The sequence below is a fragment of the Podarcis bocagei genome (genome assembly GCF_964188305.1).
Source record: "Podarcis bocagei genome assembly, chromosome: 7".
NCBI lineage: Eukaryota > Metazoa > Chordata > Lepidosauria > Squamata > Lacertidae > Podarcis > Podarcis bocagei.
In genome coordinates, this window is record NC_138132.1 from 82,028,053 (window position 1) to 82,047,546 (window position 19,494).

Below are 19,494 nucleotides of genomic sequence, written 5' to 3' on the forward strand. Positions count from 1 at the left end.
TATGGAAAAATTGGATTTTTAAATAGGTAAAAATTTAATGTTATAATATATTAAGATTAAAGATCAGGATAATAAGGAGGGAAAGAAATTGCTGAATTAACTAATTGAATTGGAACATAAAAAAGGGAGGTATGAGGAGGTCAGGGAAACAAGGATATGAATGTAAGGTTTGGAAAGATCGATTTATTATTTATTATTTTTTCCTTTTCTTTGTAAGTGTTTTTACTTTTTTATTCTGTATTTTTCTTGTATTTTTATTTTTGTCTTCTATTTTTTTATTTCTTGTTTGTATGTAATTCTTTTTTCTGAAACTTTAATAAATATTATTAAAAAAAGAAAAAAGAAAATATATGAAGGCACCAGGCGAAACTCCCTGCTGAGAGCACTCCACAAACGGCGAGCCACTACAGAAAAAGCCTGTTCTTAGGCCCACTCCCCAATCTAGCTACACAACAACCCTGCGAGGTAGACTAGGCCGACAGACGGCGACTGTTGTGACCCAGCGTCGCCCAGTGGAGACTTCCCGCTCTGGGAAGTGGGGTCCCACCCAGTTACCTCCTTCAGGCATCCCCTGGGCCTTCTGGATTCGGGCGCTCAGCACCTCTTTGGCGGAGACGAAGAAGATGCGGTCGCCGGCCTGGGCCCGATCCACCACGCCCAGCTCGTCCACCAGGAAGCTGGTGCAGCGTTCCATATGTTGGCGCCGGACCTGGAAGGGGGAAACGGGGCTCACGTGAGGAACGGCGGAAACCCCCCCCTTCCCAAACACACCGCCCTTCACGGCTTCCACCAAAAACCTCACCTCTTCCATGTACTCCGGTTCGGAGGCGGAGGCATCCCAGCGGTTGTTCAGGATGAAAATGTTGGGCCGCGACAACCGGGTGTTGACTTTGTGGAAGAACTGCTTCTCCTGGAAAAGGAGAGCCGAAGTCAGAGAACTGGGTGTGTGCAGCTGGGTGCCACTGGGTCCAGGCCTGCACCCCCTTGGCCTCCCCACTCCAGAGTTGCCCTTCCACATCGCTCAAAAACATCCTCTACAGTGGTAGCTTGGTTCTTGAACTCACCGTATTTTTTGCTCCATACGACGCACCTGACCATAAGACACACCAAGTTTTTAGAGGGGGGATGAAAGGAAAAAAATATTCTTTAAAGGGAGCGCTGAGCAGAGTCTGTCTGCATCCCAGGCTCTGCTCAGCGCTCCCTTTCACGAGCCGCGTGGAGCGTGTGTGCGGCGCTTGCAGGCTTTCCCCCAAGGAAAAGCCCCCTCCACGCGGCTCTTTAAAAGGAGCGCTGCTCTTGGGGGCTTTTGCGGGAGGTGGGGGAAGGGACAGAGAGGCTAAGCCAGAAGCTAGAACAGCAAGAGGGAGCGCTGCACAGCACTCCCTCTCCCTGTTCTGGCTTCTGGGATAGCCGTGCAAAGCCTTCTCAGGGCAGCGGGATGAAGGCTCCCTGTGCCCTGAAGAGGCTTCTTGCGGCTAAGCCAGAAGCTAGAACAGTAAGCGGGAGCGCTGCGCAGCGATCCCTCTCGCTTTCTGGTTTCTGGGATAGCCGCGCAGCCTGCATTCGCTCCATAAGATGCACACACATTTCCCCATACTTTTTAGGAAGGGGAAAAGTGCGTCTCATAGAGCGAAAAATACGGTAATCTGTTCTGGGAGTCCGTTTGACTCCTAAACCTTCGGATGTTCAGCTTCCGAAAAACGTTCGCAGACCGGAACACTTACTTCTGGGTTTGCAGCGTTTGGGAGCTGATTTGTTCAGCAACTAAGCCGTTTGGGAACCAAGGTTCCACTGTATACACACACACAGTTTGGCAAGCAACAGAGTCCAGAGACTTAGCTGCATGCAAAGCAGTTTGGTCACTCCAGGAGCTGCTGCGACGGTTTCACCCGCGATAAAACTGCCCAGTGAAGCCGCCGCCATGGTCTGGCCCTCAAACTGGTCCTGGGCGATGCACTGATACAAAATCCAGGCCTAATCTCCATACAAGGATTTGGAGAAGGAGAAGATTAGATTACAAATGGTGACTACATTTGGATATGGGGCCAGAAGAGGGGGGAAAGGGTTAGGGATTTCGGCGCTGGACTTTCTTTAGCTTAAGCAGAAAGAAAGGACTCTGTTTAAAAATCTGGAGTGGACTCAAAAGAACGTTGCTCTTAAAGTTATGGTATTGCCTCTGGAAAAAGACTGGGAAAACGAAAGGGCCGAGAGCAGTTTTCCAAACTGTGTCGGCTGCAGTGTGTAGGTGTGTCGCACAAACCCTCCTCCTGGGGCTGGAAAGGGGTTAGTTTAAGTTCCAGTTTGCTAGTAAAACTGAATTACTGTGTCGCGAAACGATGCACGTCTGAAAAGTGTGTTGCCAACATGGAAAGTTTGGAAAGCTCTGGCCTAGATCAAGAGATCAGGATACTATCATAAAAAATAAGAGTGATGCAACAGGATACAGTGGTACCTCGGGTTAAGTGCTTAATTCGTTCCGGAGGTCCGTTCTTAACCTGAAACTGTTCTTAACCTGAAGCACCACTTTAGCTAATGGGGCCTCCTGCTGCCGCCGCACCACCAGAGCACAATTTCTGTTCTCATCCTGGAACAATGTTCTTAACCCAAGGTACTATTTCCGGGTTAGTGGAGCCTGTAACCTGAAGCATATGTAACCTGAGGAGTATGTAACCCGAGGTACCACTGTATTAAACTGGAGATACATTACTGGACAGATGTATAATGAGAAATCAAAAGGGAATAATACAAAGGGAAGTGGGATACAATAAGAAATGGAACTAAATGTGTTTGTTTAGACTAGTTTGTTCTGTATTATGAAAAGTCTTTAATCTTTTTTTTAAAAAAAGAAACTCGCAAGCAACACCCAAACACAATAGTGACTCTCGCTGCTTGTGATGATTCCCAGCGAACAAATATTGAGAGGCATGGCAAAGTCTCCTCCGAAAGCAAAGAGAATGTAAATTAACCGAAGAGTGAGCATTACCGTCTGCATCAGGGTCGACTCAGAGTTTGCCACCAAGACAAAGACGTCAGCGTCCAAGCAGAACTTGTCAATCCAGCTGTCCAATTCAGTGGTTACGTCAATTCCGGGGCTAACAGGACGGGCAAGGGGTGGGGGGAGGAATGCCAGATGCAGAAAAAAGTGTTATTGACAGCTGTCTTGTTATAATAGCCTTAACCCGACAACACAACAGCCCACCCTGAACTACTGAGAAAGCAGGGCTTCGATTCAAAGCTATTTATTTCCTAACATTTACTTGATTGCAAAAAAAAACCCCTCCTTCAAAATGGTATACAAATATATATATATACATCTGTAAAAAGCAGCAACAATCAGACCTTCAGAAAATCAACAATGTGCTAAAAACCAGATTAAAACACATGTTGGCATTCTACACACGTGGGCAGGTTGCCTTACAAATGATTTTAGGTAAAGGTACCCCTGCCCGTACGGGCCAGTCTTGACAGACTCTAGGGTTGTGCGCTCATCTCACTTAAGAGGCCGGGAGTCAGCGCTGTTCGAAGACACTTCCAGGTCACGTGGCCAGCGTGACGAAGCTGCTCTGGAGAGCCAGCACCAGCGCATCACACGGAAACACCATTTACCTTCCCGCTATAAAGCGGTACCTATTTATCTTCTTGCACTTAAGGGTGCTTTCGAACTGCTAGGTGGGCAGGAGCTGGGACCGAACGATGGGAGCTCACCCCGCTGCGGGGATTTGAACCGCCGACCATGCGATCGGCAAGTCCTAGGCGCTGAGGTTTTACCCACAGCGCCACCCGCGTCCCTCCCACAAATGATTTTAGCAGGCACCAAAAAGAGTACAGTGAGGACGCCTGCCTGGTGTCAAGTGGCAGGGAGTTCCAAAGTGCAGGTTCCATCACAATAGAAGTTTCACCTCTTACAAATGCGTAAGGAGTATAATTTGGCACCTGCAGCGGCGGCAGTTCTGCAGATCAGAGAGGTCAAGCTGGCCTATTTGGGGGTAAGGCGATATTGTTGGGAAACTTGACCAAAACTGTTAAGAGTTTTATGTGCTATTAATAAAAACTTGAACTCAGCCTGGTAGCAAATCAGACACCAATACAGATCTCTGAGCACAGGTGGTACACGCAAAGAAGAAGAAGGAAAAACATGGAAGAGCTGAAGGCCTAACAAGTCCTGCTTCCTGTTTCTTGCGAAAGCTTCTGTGGGGCAGAAATAATTCCTGCAACAGACAGAACCTTATCCTGCCTCTTAGTATGCATATAGTTCAATCGAGCCTCCATGGCCAGTCAGAGTCTACCTGTGAGTACCAGATACCGAGAATAGCATCCTGCTCTCTCATCTCAGCCAAACGGATGCTTTTGAGAAACCAGTAGCTAACAACTAGCAGCCAGTTTACAGGACTGGGAGAGAGAGGAAGTTTTTAAAAAGGCGCAAACTGTTTTTAGAAAGAGAGGGGCAGATTTTAGAAGCAGGGAAGGAATTAAAGCCATTATCTCAAATCGCCTGCGGAGAAAGGCTAAGCTCGCTGCAATTAGCTCACCGGGAGAATATAGCATCAGTTTACAAATTAAATGCCTGCTAAGCCAGGAAGTTGGAACAAGGCCAGCGGCACAGGAGGAGTTTCTGAGAAAACACCTCTGTCGTTTTCCGTGCTTCTACATGCGTAAAGCAACTTAGCAGCCAACTGGTTTGAGGATTGTTCCCCAGGGGCCTGGGGGAAAGAGAGATCTCTCACCTGTCCATCAAAACCAGGTCATCTTTGAGAAGGGGACACTTGGAGTTTGGCCACATTACGCTGACCATTCCTCCGGCAGTCAGGAGTTCGTCTTGATGGAGCGCGTGAGCCAGTTGGTTGACCGTCTGGACGTAGAGGGTTGGCAGATAGAAAGAGAGAAATAATAATAATAGTATTTATTTTATTTATTTATTTATACCCCGCCCATCTGGCTGGGTTGCCCCAAAATAATGAAATGTAAAACATGAATAATAACAATCTGATCCAGTACAAAAAAGTCACAATAACTTAAAAACAAACAACTTATATCAAACAAAGCAATATTCAACGATCCATTAGAATCTGGTGAAAACAGGAAAATTAAATATCAGATAATAACAATTAAACGGCTTACACTTATCAGTCGCAATAGAGAATTACTAAATGATAATCAATAAAAACAAAGGCAAGTCACGATGCATAAAATACCATGGACATACGAAACCGTGTAAAAGGATCAAAGAAAATTATGGGTTTGAGTGGGAAGTGGTTTTGGGAGGCTTAGAAGCCCGCTCTACCATTAAGTGGTATAAAGGTAAACGTAAAGGGACCCCTGACCATTAGGTCCAGTTGTGGACGACTCTGGGGTTGCGGCGCTCATCTCGCTTTATTGGCCGAGGGAGCCGGCGTACAGCTTCCGGGTCATGTGGCCAGCATGACTAAGCCGCTTCTGGCGAACCAGAGCAGCGCACAGAAACACCGTTTACCTTCCCACCAGAGCAGTACCTATTTATCTACTTGCACTTTGATGTGCTTTTGAACTGCTAGGTGGGCAGGAGCAGGGACCGAGCAACGGGAGCTCACCCCGTCGCGGGGATTCGAACCGCCAACCTTCCGATCGGCAAGCCCAAGGCTCTGTGGTTTAGACCACAGCGCCACCCTATTAAGTGGTATAGAAACTATTTATTTCATAAAATTTACACAGTTCCTGACTGTAGGAAAAAACTCCTCGAAGCACCTTGCAAAAGAAAAAGATAAAAAATAAAAGCTATAAAATCACCAGTAGGAAAAACCAGCAATAATAATGTAAAAGTTTCATGGAGTTAAAACAATTGTAGACTGAAAACATATGGAAAGAGCTCCTCGCCCTCTCTTCCAAAAACTGTCTCCCTCCGCTGACTGGAGATGTCCTCACCTTGACGCTTTTCTTCTCCTCAGACCCCTCGGTGAGCAGAAAGGCGTCCTGCCCCTCTGTCCCCTCCACGCGCAAGAAGCAGTTTGTGGTGTGTCCGATGCCCGAGGGAAGGACCTTGTCCCACAACATGGCATTGATCACTGTGCTCTTGCCGTTGCTCGTCCTGAGAACACAAACGCATCTGTAAGGTCCTTGGGGCGGGGACCTGCCCTGCCTGGACAAAAGGGCTATGTAAAGATGAGGGATTCCTTTGGAACGCAGAGATAATTGATAAGAGTAATGATCTGTTGTGAGCTTGACGGAAGCGTACAATAGATGAGCTTTCCCGCTTTGGCTCATCTTCCTCTTTCTTTTTTTCTTTTCTTTTATCTTTCCTATAGTTGCTTATGTTCTGTGTCATGTACGTCAATATTTTTTGTAGTTTTTAAAGTTTTTTCCCCATTACTATTAAGGAATTTTCCTTTGAAATTCTGGTTGCCTATATTTATATGCACATGTTTAAAGCAAAATAAAAGTTTTTTTTAAAAAAGGGCTATGTAAAACCAGGGATGGAGGCTGACCCTTTATTACCGGCCCTTTATTACCGGCCCCTCTGGGGGCTGCATGCCAGGAGTGAGCACAGCCACAAACAACACACACATAGTTCTGCCCGCAACTCCTCAGCTGTGAAGGGGATTTTGTTTCGTTTTTTAAATCATTTTATTTCTATCAGCAGGAAAATCTGCTCCAGCAACACACAAGAAGAAACAAAGAAAAACAACACAACTGAGTGAGATAAGGAAGATAAAAGAACTACACAACTCTTAGAAGACGTCTGAAGGCAGCCCTGTATCAGGAAGTTTATATTGTTGGACGTTTTGTTATGTGCTGGAAGCCGCACAGAGTGGCGGAGGAAATAATAAGGAAATAAAAAGGCTAGCACATTTGAAAGGCTAAGCAGGGTCCGGGGTGGTTTCAAATTGGATGGGAGACCACATGTTTAGATGCCCGCATTGCAGAGGGGTTGGGCTCTACAATTCTGTGAAAATTAAACACACACAAAGCATTGAATCTGGGTCATTTTGTTCATGTCCCCTAGAAAAAATTGCTGCTATTACTGGTGCTCAACAAAAGACGGAAATCCTGCAGCAAGAGTATTATCGGTACAGAAATGGAAGCAGGAAGAATTACCAACAAAAGAGGAATGGCAGATGAAATTAATGGACTACGCAGAATTGGATAAGATGACAGGGAGAATTCGAAACCAGCGGGACCAGAAATTCTTGAAAGATTGGTGTAAATATGTGAGTTATTTGGAAGACAATTGTAATCAACTGACTACGCTGGAAGGTCTACAAGAAGTTTCGCAAGGAGAACTATATGAAATATTACAGAAAAGATTTATGAGAATGGATTTTAAGTAACTGACTATTAAAAGTAATAGTTAGGATAATAAATGTAGGATTAAAAAAGGAGGTTTGAAAATCATTAGACGTGGTTGATGGAAGTCTCAGGCTAAAATAGCCAAAATGATGTATGAGATGAGATGAAATGACATGATTTGTTTGGAAAACATATGCAAAAACCAATAAAAAAGTGTGTGTGTGTCTACACACACACATATTTATACACACACACACACACACACACACACACATATAGTAAAGATAAAGGGGGCCCTGACCATTAGGTCCAGTCGTGACCGACTCTGGGGTTGCAACGCTCATTTCGCGTTATTGGCCGAGGGAGCCGGCGTACAGCTTCCGGGTCATGTGGCCAGCATGACTAAGCCGCTTCTGGCGAACCAGAGCGGCCCACAGAAACGCCGTTTACCTTCCCACCGGAGCGGTACCTATTTATCTACTTGAACTTTGACATGCTTTCGAACTGCTAGGTTGGCAGGAAAAGGGACCGAGCAATAGGAGCTCACCCCGTTGCGGGGATTCGAACCGCCGACCTTCATAATCAGCAAGTCCTAGGCTCTGTGGTTTAACCCACAGCGCCACCCATGTCCCATATATATATATATATATATATATATATATGTGTGTGTGTGTGTGTGTGTGTGTGTATGTATATATATACACACACACATCTATATATATACACATATATACATTTTATTTATATATATATATATATATATATATATATATATATACACACACACACATATACATACATATATATATATATATATATATATTTGCTTTCGTAGATTTTCACGGGTACAGGAATGTAGGTTTTGGTGTCTTCGGGTGTCTTCCCGTGTAAGAGTTGGGGTGTCTAGGCGACGTTTCGACGAGGTCTCACTCGTCATCTTCAGGCTGGTGCTTTCGGCTTCTTGTTACTGGAACAGAGCAGGATCTCAGTGTTTGAGTTCCTATAAATACTGTTGAGGGGGTGTGGTGCAGAGAAGAAGTTCCCAGGTTATTGTGCCTTTTCTTCTTTTGTTCTTTAATTACTTGGGGGATATCTTGAGTGATATCTTGAGTGGTATTCTGAGTACCACTTAGGTGGGTCATTAAGTGTGGATTAGTTGCTATAGCTTTCGTGTCTTGACCTTTTGAGCTAGTGAAGAGATTTTTCTGAGAAGATGGCTGTACTGCACTTAGTTGTGCTCTGGCTTGGCTTCGTGTATAGGGGCGAGCTGTGGTTTTGTGCCCTGTGCCAGCCAGATCTGTGTAGGGATTGCAGGGGGGTGCAGCATCCGGAGGTGCCACTATGGTTTGGCTACCGGATGGAGTCTGTAATTTATCTGTGGAGAGGGTCTGGGTTTGGGTCTGGTGTGGTTGATAGGTGATGGCGTTCTGTGTGCCTCTGGTCCTGGTGTCGGTTTTTGTGGGGAGGGCTAATTTCCAGATGTCTGGCAGGCGGGACGTGTCGTCACGCTTGTTCATGTTGTGAGGGTGTTTCTCTATCTCGATGGCTTCCATGATTATTCTCTTGTGGTGATGTTCCATGTTAAAGAGCAATTTGGAATCTGCAAAATTAATTTCGTGTCCTGTTTCTTTCATGTGTTGGAAAAGAGAGGAGGTTTTTTCTTCTTTTTTGACGGCATTCTTGTGTTCTGCGATACGTGCATTTATTCGTCTGTTTGTTTGTCCAATGTACGTGGCTGGGCAGACTTTGCAGGGTATTTCATAGACCCCTTGGTTTTCCAACTGGATTTTATCTTTGGGGTTTCTGAGGATATTGGCTATTTTTTGGTTGGTGCAAAAGGCTGTTTTGATATTGTGTTTATGGAGGATTTTGCTGATTTTGTCTGTAGTGCCCTTGATATAAGGAAGGAGGGCCATGCCATTGTTTTCTTCTGTGTCTTGGTTTTTGGGGGGTGTTTCTTTTTGGATTAGCTTCGTAACCCTGTTTTGCTGGTATCCATTGGCGATTAACACATTTGAGAGATTCTGTAACTCAGTTGTCAAGTGGTCTTTGTCAGCCAGGCGTTTGGTTCTGGAGATGAGAGTCTTGGCTACGGAGTTTATTTGTGCAGGGTGGTGGTGTGATTGAATCACACCACCACCCTGCACAAATAAACTCCGTAGCCAAGACTCTCATCTCCAGAACCAAACGCCTGGCTGACAAAGACCACTTGACAACTGAGTTACAGAATCTCTCAAATGTGTTAATCGCCAATGGATACCAGCAAAACAGGGTTACGAAGCTAATCCAAAAAGAAACACCCCCCAAAAACCAAGACACAGAAGAAAACAATGGCATGGCCCTCCTTCCTTATATCAAGGGCACTACAGACAAAATCAGCAAAATCCTCCATAAACACAATATCAAAACAGCCTTTTGCACCAACCAAAAAATAGCCAATATCCTCAGAAACCCCAAAGATAAAATCCAGTTGGAAAACCAAGGGGTCTATGAAATACCCTGCAAAGTCTGCCCAGCCACGTACATTGGACAAACAAACAGACGAATAAATGCACGTATCGCAGAACACAAGAATGCCGTCAAAAAAGAAGAAAAAACCTCCTCTCTTTTCCAACACATGAAAGAAACAGGACACGAAATTAATTTTGCAGATTCCAAATTGCTCTTTAACATGGAACATCACCACAAGAGAATAATCATGGAAGCCATCGAGATAGAGAAACACCCTCACAACATGAACAAGCGTGACGACACGTCCCGCCTGCCAGACATCTGGAAATTAGCCCTCCCCACAAAAACCGACACCAGGACCAGAGGCACACAGAACGCCATCACCTATCAACCACACCAGACCCAAACCCAGACCCTCTCCACAGATAAATTACAGACTCCATCCGGTAGCCAAACCATAGTGGCACCTCCGGATGCTGCACCCCCCTGCAATCCCTACACAGATCTGGCTGGCACAGGGCACAAAACCACAGCTCGCCCCTATACACGAAGAGCCAAGCCAGAGCACAACTAAGTGCAGTACAGCCATCTTCTCAGAAAAATCTCTTCACTAGCTCAAAAGGTCAAGACACGAAAGCTATAGCAACTAATCCACACTTAATGACCCACCTAAGTGGTACTCAGAATACCACTCAAGATATCACTCAAGATATCCCCCAAGTAATTAAAGAACAAAAGAAGAAAAGGCACAATAACCTGGGAACTTCTTCTCTGCACCACACCCCCTCAACAGTATTTATAGGAACTCAAACACTGAGATCCTGCTCTGTTCCAGTAACAAGAAGCCGAAAGCACCAGCCTGAAGATGACGAGTGAGACCTCGTCGAAACGTCGCCTAGACACCCCAACTCTTACACGGGAAGACACCCGAAGACACCAAAACCTACATATATATATATATATATATATATATATATATATATATATATATATGCTTTCGTAGATTTTCACGGGTACAGGAATGCAGGTTTTGGTGTCTTCGGGTGTCTTCCCGTGTAAGAGTTGGGGTGTCTAGGCGACGTTTCGACGAGGTCTCACTCGTCATCTTCAGGCTGGTGCTTTCGGCTTCTTGTTACTGGAACAGAGCAAGATCTCAGTGTTTGAGTTCCTATAAATACTGTTGAGGGGGTGTGGTGTATAGCCTCCAACGTTCTGGGCAGAGAGGAAGTTCCCAGGTTAGTGTGCCTTTTCTTCTTTTGTTCATTAATTACTTGAGGGATATCTTGAGTGATTTCTTGAGTGATAATCTGAGTACCACTTAGGAGGGTCATTAGGTGTGGATTAGTTGCTAAAGCTTTCGTGTCTTGACCTCTTGAGCTAGTGAAGAGTTTTTCTGAGAAGATGGCTGTACTGCACTTAGTTGTGCTCTGGCTTGGCTTCGTGTATAGGGGCGAGCTGTGGTTTTGTGCCCTGTGCCAGCGAGATCTGTGTAGGGATTGCAGGGGGGTGCAGCATCCGGAGGTGCCACTATGGTTTGGCTACTGGATGGTGTCTGTAATTTATCTGTGGAGAGGGTCTGGGTTTGGGTCTGGTGTGGTTGATTGGAGATGGCGTTCTGTGTGCTTCTGGTTCTGGTGTCGGTTTTTGTGGGGAGGGCTATTTTCCAGATGTCTGGAAGCCAAGCCAGAGCACAACTAAGTGCAGTACAGCCATCTTCTCAGAAAAACTTCACAAGCTCAAGAGGTCAAGACACGAAAGCTTTAGCAACTAATCCACACCTAATGACCCTCCTAAGTGGTACTCAGATTATCACTCAAGAAATCACTCAAGATATCCCTCAAGTAATTAATGAACAAAAGAAGAAAAGGCACACTAACCTGGGAACTTCCTCTCTGCCCAGAACGTTGGAGGCTATACACCACACCCCCTCAACAGTATTTATAGGAACTCAAACACTGAGATCTTGCTCTGTTCCAGTAACAAGAAGCCGAAAGCACCAGCCTGAAGATGACGAGTGAGACCTCGTCGAAACGTCGCCTAGACACCCCAACTCTTACACGGGAAGACACCCGAAGACACCAAAACCTGCATATATATATATATACATACATACATACATACATACATACATATAAACAAAGGTCGAAAATCCAGTTACTGCTCTATCCACTTTTTCCTCTGGCCCTGCAAAACACTGGCATGTGGCCCTCAGGAAGCTGTCCAGAAGGGAATTTGGCCCTCGGGGTGGGGGAAAAGGCTTCTCTGCCACCTTTTTATGGCTGAGCAGGGATCTGAGCTTCAGAAGTGTTAACTTTTTCCAGCCGAGAGTAAAAGGAGAAGGTGACTCAATCAAGCTGGCATTTGCTGGCAGAGAAGGGCACGCTGTAGAGCTTCTGCCACCTGCCGCAGTCTTCCCTCCACCCTCAGCCAAATTCCTGATCGGGCACAAGACCGCTTGCCTGGCGCCCCACTCACCGTCCGAAAAAGGCCACCTTCATGTGACGCCGGGCCAACACCTGGCTGATGCCGCCCACCTTGGACAAGTAGCCTTTGACCTCCAACACCTGCTCCTCTGTGGTGATGGGGTCCAGCTCCACGTTCCTGTGCGTTTCTGAAACCAAAAGGGAGCCAAATCTACAAGGGCTGCCACGTTTTCCCTAAAGTAAGGTTCTAGTCCTCACTGGTTCTTAACCAAGTTCTAGTTTCAAGAGAAACATAGGAATGATGATACCCAGCTCTACCTCTCTTTCAAATCTGAACCAGTGAAGGTGGTGAAGGTGCTGTGTGAGATGGTTGGAGGATGGATGGCGGCTAACAGATTGAGGTTGAGTCCTGACAAGACAGAAGTACTGTTTTGGGGGGACAGGGGGCGGGTGGGTGTGGAGGACTCCCTGGTCCTGAATGGGGTAACTGTGCCCCTGAAGGACCAGGTGCGCAGTCTGGGATTCATTTTGGACTCACAGCTGTCCATGGAGGTGCAGGTCAATTCTGTGTCCAGGGCAGCTGTTTATTAACTCCATCTGGTACGCAGGCTGAGACCCTATCTGCCTGTAGACTGTCCTGCCAGAGTGGTGCATGCTCTAGTTATCTCCCGCTTGGACTACTGCAATGCGCTCTACGTGGGGCTACCTTTGAAGGTGACCCGGAAACTACAACTAATCCAGAATGCGGCAGCTAGACTGGTAACTGGGAGTGGCCACCAAGACCACATAACACCGGTCCTGAAAGACCTACACTGGCTCCCAGTATGTTTCCAAGCACAATTCAAAGTGTTGGTGCTGACCTTGAAAGCCCTAAACGGCCTCGGTCCAGTATTTCTGAAGGAGAGTCTCCACCTCCATCGTTCTGCTCGGACACTGAGGTCCAGTGCCGAGGGCCTTCTGGCAGTTCCCTTGCTACAAGAAGCCAAGTTACAGGGAACCAGGCAGAGGGCCTTCTCGGTAGTGGCGCCCGCCCTGTGGAACGCCCTCCCACCAGATGTCAAAGAGAAAAATACCAAACTTTTAGAAGACATCTGAAGTCAGCCCTGTTTAGGGAAGCTTTCAATGTTTAATAGGTTATTGTATTTTAGTGTTTTGTTGGAAGCCGCCCAGAGTGGCTGGGGAAACCCAGCCAGATGGGCGGGGTATAAAAAATAAATTATTATTATTATTATTAGGCACCGTGTTCCGAGTCTGGCAAATCCCGGGGCCTATCAATGGCTACCAGCCACGATGCTTTGAAGCAGCAATGCTTCTGAATATCAGTTGCCCTTGGGTCAATCTACCTCAGTAATAGTAATGTCTACACGGACAGGCAGCAGCTCTCCAAAGTTTCAGGCCAGGGGGATCTTGCAAGGTGATTCTCCAGTTAAAAGGAGAGCAGCAACTGAAGGAAGACTTTGGAGAACCGCAGACTGGGCAGGCTTCGTAGGTAAGGTAGACACCGTATAAGGCAGCTTCCTCGGTTTCTGCTTAAATTCAGAACCACGAGGACTAGACTCTTGGTTTATCTTTAGCACCGACTCCGTACACACCAGCTTACGTTTCCAATTTAAACCGGCCGCCCTCATTTATTCTCCTCTTGCTCGCCTACACAAATTCCTCGTCACCCGTGGCGAGCAGGCAAGTTGTTTTGAAAACATGACACGCAGAAGAGGCCGCCTTACCCTCCAGGAATGCTGAGCTCTCCTGGATGTAGGCAGCCAGCTGTTCGAAGATGCCATTGATCTTCTTCTTGGCGGTGACGAAGTGCTTGAGTGGGGAGGCGTTGACTTCCGCCATGTGTCTCTTGTCCTTCTTGCCGGAGACAATGGACTTGGAGCAAGGGAAGAGCAGGGACATTGCGCTATAGGGGGGCAAGTGTGGGGCAGGGAAGAGGGAAAGAGAGGAGCAAACAGTCAGATAAACCCTGTGGTTCTTCATGCAGAGCAGAGTTAAACTATGGAACTCATTGCCACAGGAGGTGTTTACAGACACCAACCTAGAAGGCTGTAAAAGAGGACTGGACCATTATTATTAATAATAACGCATTATTATTATATGGTCGGATAATGCTGGACCATCCTGATCCAGCAAGACTCGTCTTAACGTTCTTTTTTTTGTATATCATTTTTAATTAAATTTTCTGTTTTACAATTTAAAGTACTATTTTTACATCCTTCCCTATCCTTCCCTATCCTTCCTTCCCTATCCATGACTTCCCTTCTTCTCTTTCCATGGTTTATTTTACACATCATAAACCCCTGCATATTTTACAAAAACTATACCATTCCGTATTCTATTATTGCATCCATCAAAACTTATTTACACTGTTTAATTTATTTAACACTGCCAGCGTTTTCCTCTGTACACAATTATTTCCCATATACAGTGGTACCTCAGGTTACAGACGCTTCAGGTTCCAGAATCTGCTAACCCAGAAATATTACCTTGGGTTAAGAACTTTGCTTCAGGATAAGAACAGAAATTGTGCTCCGGCGGCACAGTGGCAGCAGGAGGCCCCATTAGCTAAAGTGGTGCTTCAGGTTAAGAACAGTTTCAGGTTAAAAACAGACCTCCAGAACGAATTAAGTTCTTAACCCGAGGTACCACTGTATTCAATAAACATTTTCCGATCTTCTCCAAACGTTATGTTCTTCTTGTTCTCTTATTCTATATGTTAAGTCTGCAAGCTGCGCATATTGTGTCAACTTCAAGTTGCCATTCTTCTTCGGTTGTTGTCTTAAAGTTCTTATTACATTCTTATGCTCAAATGAAACGTGAACCAGCTGCATCGAGAAGGGGATCCTCCAGGGATGCTAAAGGTTTTTATTTTCAACCACTCTCCCCTCCCACCTGCTCAAAGTCCTGCCACTTTCAGAACAGGAAACAATAGGTAAAGGTAAAGGGACCCCTGACCATTAGGCCCAGTCGTGACTGACTCTGGGGTTGCGGCGCTCATCTTGCTTTATTGGCCGAGGGAGCCAGTGTATAGCTTCCGGGTCATGTGGCCAGCAGGACTAAGCCACTTCTGGCAAACCAGAGCAGGCACGGAAACGCCGTTTACCTTCCTGCCAGAGCGGTACCTATTTATCTACTTGCACTTTGATGTGCTTACGAACTGCTAGGTGGGCAGGAGCAGGGACCGAGCAACGGGAGCTCACCCCGTCGCGGGGATTCGAACCGCCGACCTTCTGATCGGCAAGGCTCTGTGGTTTAAACCACAGCGCCAACAATAGAGACAGCTTAAAGTGGGGAGTCAGAGCTCAGATTTGCTGCTCGCGGGGGAAATGCAAGAGCAACAGGCTCAGGCTGGCAGAGGGAGAGTAGCTCCCGTTAATCGCTCCATCTTTAGCACAAGCCAGCTGAGCCAAGGTTGGAGGACGGAACTCAGCACCTTTCTTACGTAACCGTAAGCTTAGGAGGAAAAGCAAGTGAGGGTCACAGTGTTCAAGGAGCTGGAAAAAGCAGGATGCGTGCAAAAACCCCATTAAGAATGTGCATATCTATCACACTGGTGCTGACGATTAATGGCTTTTGAATATTCCAGTCTCCAAAATGTTGGCCCCCAAGGTATTTCTTAACACCTGGCTATAGTAAGCCCATTTAATTTTGAAACTCTTCACCAGGAAAGGCAACAGCCGCTAGCTTAGATGGTGTTGAAAAATGATCGCAGAAAATGGTTTTGTGAACTGCACCTGGGATTCTGCAACGAAGAGTGGTACAGTGGTACCTCGGGTTACATACGCTTCAGGTTACAGACTCCGCTAACCCAGAAATGGGTTAAGAACTTTGCTTCAGGATGAGAACAGAAATCGTGCTCCGGCGGTGCGGCGGCAGCAGGAGGCCCCATTAGTTAAAGTGATGCCTCAGGTGAAGAACAGTTTCAGGTTAAGAACGGACCTCCGGAACGAATTAAGGACTTAACCTGAGGTACCACTGTATAGAAATTCAATAAATAAAATTCACAGAGAGCTATTTGAGCAAAATAAACTTAGCCCATACAGTGCAAGTATGCCTCCAAATATCAGGTGCTGTATAACAAAAACCACCAAGAGACCTCATCCCTCCCCTTCGCTCTTTCCTTTCATGCTGTGCCTTTCAGAATGCAAACTGAGGGCAGGAACTGTCTTGTTTTAATTGACTGTAAATCATATTCTTGCTCTTATACAAGTTGCTCTGGGAGCCTTTTTCAGATGAGGAGTAGGGCAAGACAAATCCTTTTTGTTGTTGTTTTTCCAATGGGCTTTTGGCACACCTCACTGTTCTGCCAAATTGTTCTGTGGGTGGATGTTTTACTGTGTGTGTGCTTTTAAGTGGTTAAAGTTTTCTGCAGCGCTGTTTTTAATAGGGTTACTGCGTGATTTTAGCGATTTATCTTTTTAAATTGATGTTGTGAGCCACCTTGGGTCCCGCACAGGGATAAAGGCTTGATATAAATAGGTGGGGTATAAATAAATTTAATAATAAACAAAACAAACAAATAAAAAACAGTGAACAAAGCCATCCATGAATTTGTCCAATCCTCTGTTAAACCCATCCAGGTCCATGGCCGCTGCTGCACCTTGTGGCAGTGAGTTCCATGGTTTAACTAAGTGCTGCATGAAGCACTTCCTTTTCTCTGTCCTGAATCTCCCAAAATTTACTGTATTTTTCACCCTATAGGATGCACCTAGTTTTTTTTTGGGGGGGGGGGGAATAAAGGAAAAAACAGGCTGCGGATATCTGCCCAAAGCACGGGGCACTCTGCTTCAGCGCACCCCGCGCTCCGGGCAGCAGGCTGCTATCCGCAGCCTAGGGGGCCCTGCAGGAACTCCCGCGGGCTCCCCAGGCTTGCTGATAGCTTCCTGAAGCCTGGAGGGCGAGAGGGGTCAGTGCGCACCAACCCCTCTCGCTCTCCAAGCTTCAGCGAAAGCTTGCATTCACCCCATAGGACGCACACAGATTTCCCCTTCATTTTTTGAGGGGAAAAAGTGCGTCCTATAGGGTGAAAAATACGGTAACTTCATTGAATGTCCATGAGTTCTAGCATTATTGCGGGGGGGGGGGGGCCTCTCCGTATCTGCTTTCTCTATGCCTTACATAATCAAAATAAACCTGGTCTCATGAAGTTGGTTCCTATGTAGGTTCCACACCTTGGCTGTGAATCGTTGCAGTTGTTGCTGTTACCAATATAATTTTGTGTATGTGTTTAATTTAGAACTTACTATGATTTATTGTGGGAATTGTTTGATTTGGCTGCGCACGTTCTGAATGTGTTTTATCCATTGTTTACGACTATTTTTGTTGCAGTATTCAATTTTGTCCGTGTTGCAAGGCGCCTTGTGTTAACAACAGAAAGGTTTAATGTATTTTTAATCTTTGTTGGAAGCGGCCCAGAGCGGCTGGGGAAACCCAGCCAGATGGGCGGGGTACAAATAATATATTATTATTATTATGGCATACAAATTAAATTATGGGTGCATGTATGTTTGAGGAACGTCTCCCGCCCCGCCCCAAATCGCTGCCCAACTTACGTCTAAGGCGCAGGCTGGGTTCTCAAAGGGCGATCATGTCCTGCGTCTTGTTTCCTAAGCGGTTCAGAGAAAAGGTGAAGAAGCTGCCTCCCCTGCTCCAAATCCAATTTGCTCCCCCGTCACTGCAAGGAGAGAAAGTTGGACAGGATTAGAGAACGCACATGTCCCAGACGCACAGCTGCTGTTTGCATTTTTCCTGCCAATGGTGCAAGTGGCCCCAAGCCGCCGCTGCGTATCCCTAGGGTTCCATCTGCACCACACATTTAAAGCAGCGCCAGATCACTTTAAAGAGCCCCGGCTTACTCCAAAGCATCCTGGGAACTGTAGTTTTTTAAGGGGTGCTAAGGGACTCCAGTTTCCCGCACAGAGTGGCTTAACAATCAATGCCTCTTACCAAGGAATTATGGGAATTGAAGCTCTGTAAGGAGCCGGAATTAAGATTGCCAGAAGAAATATCAACAACCTCAGATATGCCGATGACACAACATTGCAGAAAGTGAGGAGGAATTAAAGAACCTTTTAATGAGGGTGAAAGAGGAGAGTGCAAAATATGGTCTGAAGCTCAACATCAAAAAAACGAAGATCATGGCCACTGGTCCCATCACCTCCTGGCAAATAGAAGGGGAAGAAATGGAGGCAGTGAGAGATTTTACTTTCTTGGGCTCCATGATCACTGCAGATGGTGGCAGCAGTCATGAAATTAAAAGACGCCTGCTTCTTGGGAGAAAAGCAATGACAAACCTAGACAGCATCTTAAAAAGCAGAGACATCACCTTGCCAACAAAGGTCCGTATAGTTAAAGCTATGGTTTTCCCAGTAGTGATGTATGGAAGTGAGAGCTGGACCATCAAGAAGGCTGATCACCAAAGAATTGATGCTTTTGAATTATGGTGCTGGAGGAGACTCTTGAGAGTCCCATGGGCTGCAAGAAGATCAAACCTATCCATTCTTAAGGAAATCAGCCCTGAGTGCTCACTGGAAGGACAGATCCTGAAGCTGAGGCTCCAATACTTTGGCCACCTCATGAGAAGAGAAGACTCCCTGGAAAAGACCCTGATGTTGGGAAAGATGGAGGGCACAAGGAGAAGGGGATGACAGAGGACGAGATGGTTGGACAGTGTTCTCGAAGCTACCAGCATGAGTTTGACCAAACTGCGGGAGGCAGTGGAAGACAGGAGTGCCTGGCATGCTCTGGTCCATGGAGAGACAAGAAGAGTCGGACACGACTAAACGGACACCACTAAACGGGGTTTGGTGGGGAAGCCATAACTGTTTAAGGTGCTGTAAATAGCGCAGGTGTTGCCTGAATCCAACTAAGAAACACACCATCCTTTCCACCATTTTTCTCCTCGACACCGTATTTTATTAAGTATTTTCTAATGCATTTAGAAACGATGGCGACGACACGGAATATCTTAATGCTATTCAGAAACAACAACTCTTTCCCTTACAGCAAAAAGAGAAAATTGCATGCAAATAAATCTACCAATCATCAGATTAGATTGTTTAGGCACTCAGGTCTCCAGGCGACTTACATTTTAAAACTTAACCACGACACCAGCAAAAATTCACATGAAACGTTGTCATATGAACACCTCCGATTTATACAGACATATAAAACAACCCACTAACAGCTACAGGAAGGTTTGGCAGCACAGCAGAGCAACATCAGCTCAGTCCATCTCAAGCGTGGATGGGAAAGTTAAGGCTTAAGGCGCCAAAAAGATATCAGCAAAGACTCCAGGGGGACTTAAATGGCGCCAGCAACCCACAGACCAGGGAGCAAACATGCCTATGCAAAGCACTAG

General features: G+C 46.1%; 1 protein-coding gene across 8 annotated transcripts in view; it reads right to left on the minus strand.

Annotated features, from left to right (window-relative positions):
- MFN2 (mitofusin 2) overlaps positions 1–19,494 on the minus strand; it is a 41,863-nt gene that overhangs the window by 18,859 nt on the left and 3,510 nt on the right. For 7 of the 8 annotated variants that reach the window (XM_081202999.1, XM_081202998.1, XM_081202997.1 and 4 more), the window contains exons 2-9: positions 17,687–17,808; positions 13,859–14,037; positions 12,187–12,322; positions 5,899–6,061; positions 4,725–4,849; positions 2,984–3,092; positions 803–910; positions 556–709 (exon numbers count right to left, since the gene is read on the minus strand). In XM_081202999.1, the coding sequence (XP_081059125.1) occupies positions 556–709; positions 803–910; positions 2,984–3,092; positions 4,725–4,849; positions 5,899–6,061; positions 12,187–12,322; positions 13,859–14,033 (970 nt within the window). In that variant the 5' untranslated portion in view covers positions 14,034–14,037; positions 17,687–17,808. The remainder of the gene's footprint in view (positions 1–555; positions 710–802; positions 911–2,983; positions 3,093–4,724; positions 4,850–5,898; positions 6,062–12,186; positions 12,323–13,858; positions 14,038–17,686; positions 17,809–19,494) is intronic. The other variant, XM_081203002.1, reaches the window with a different exon arrangement.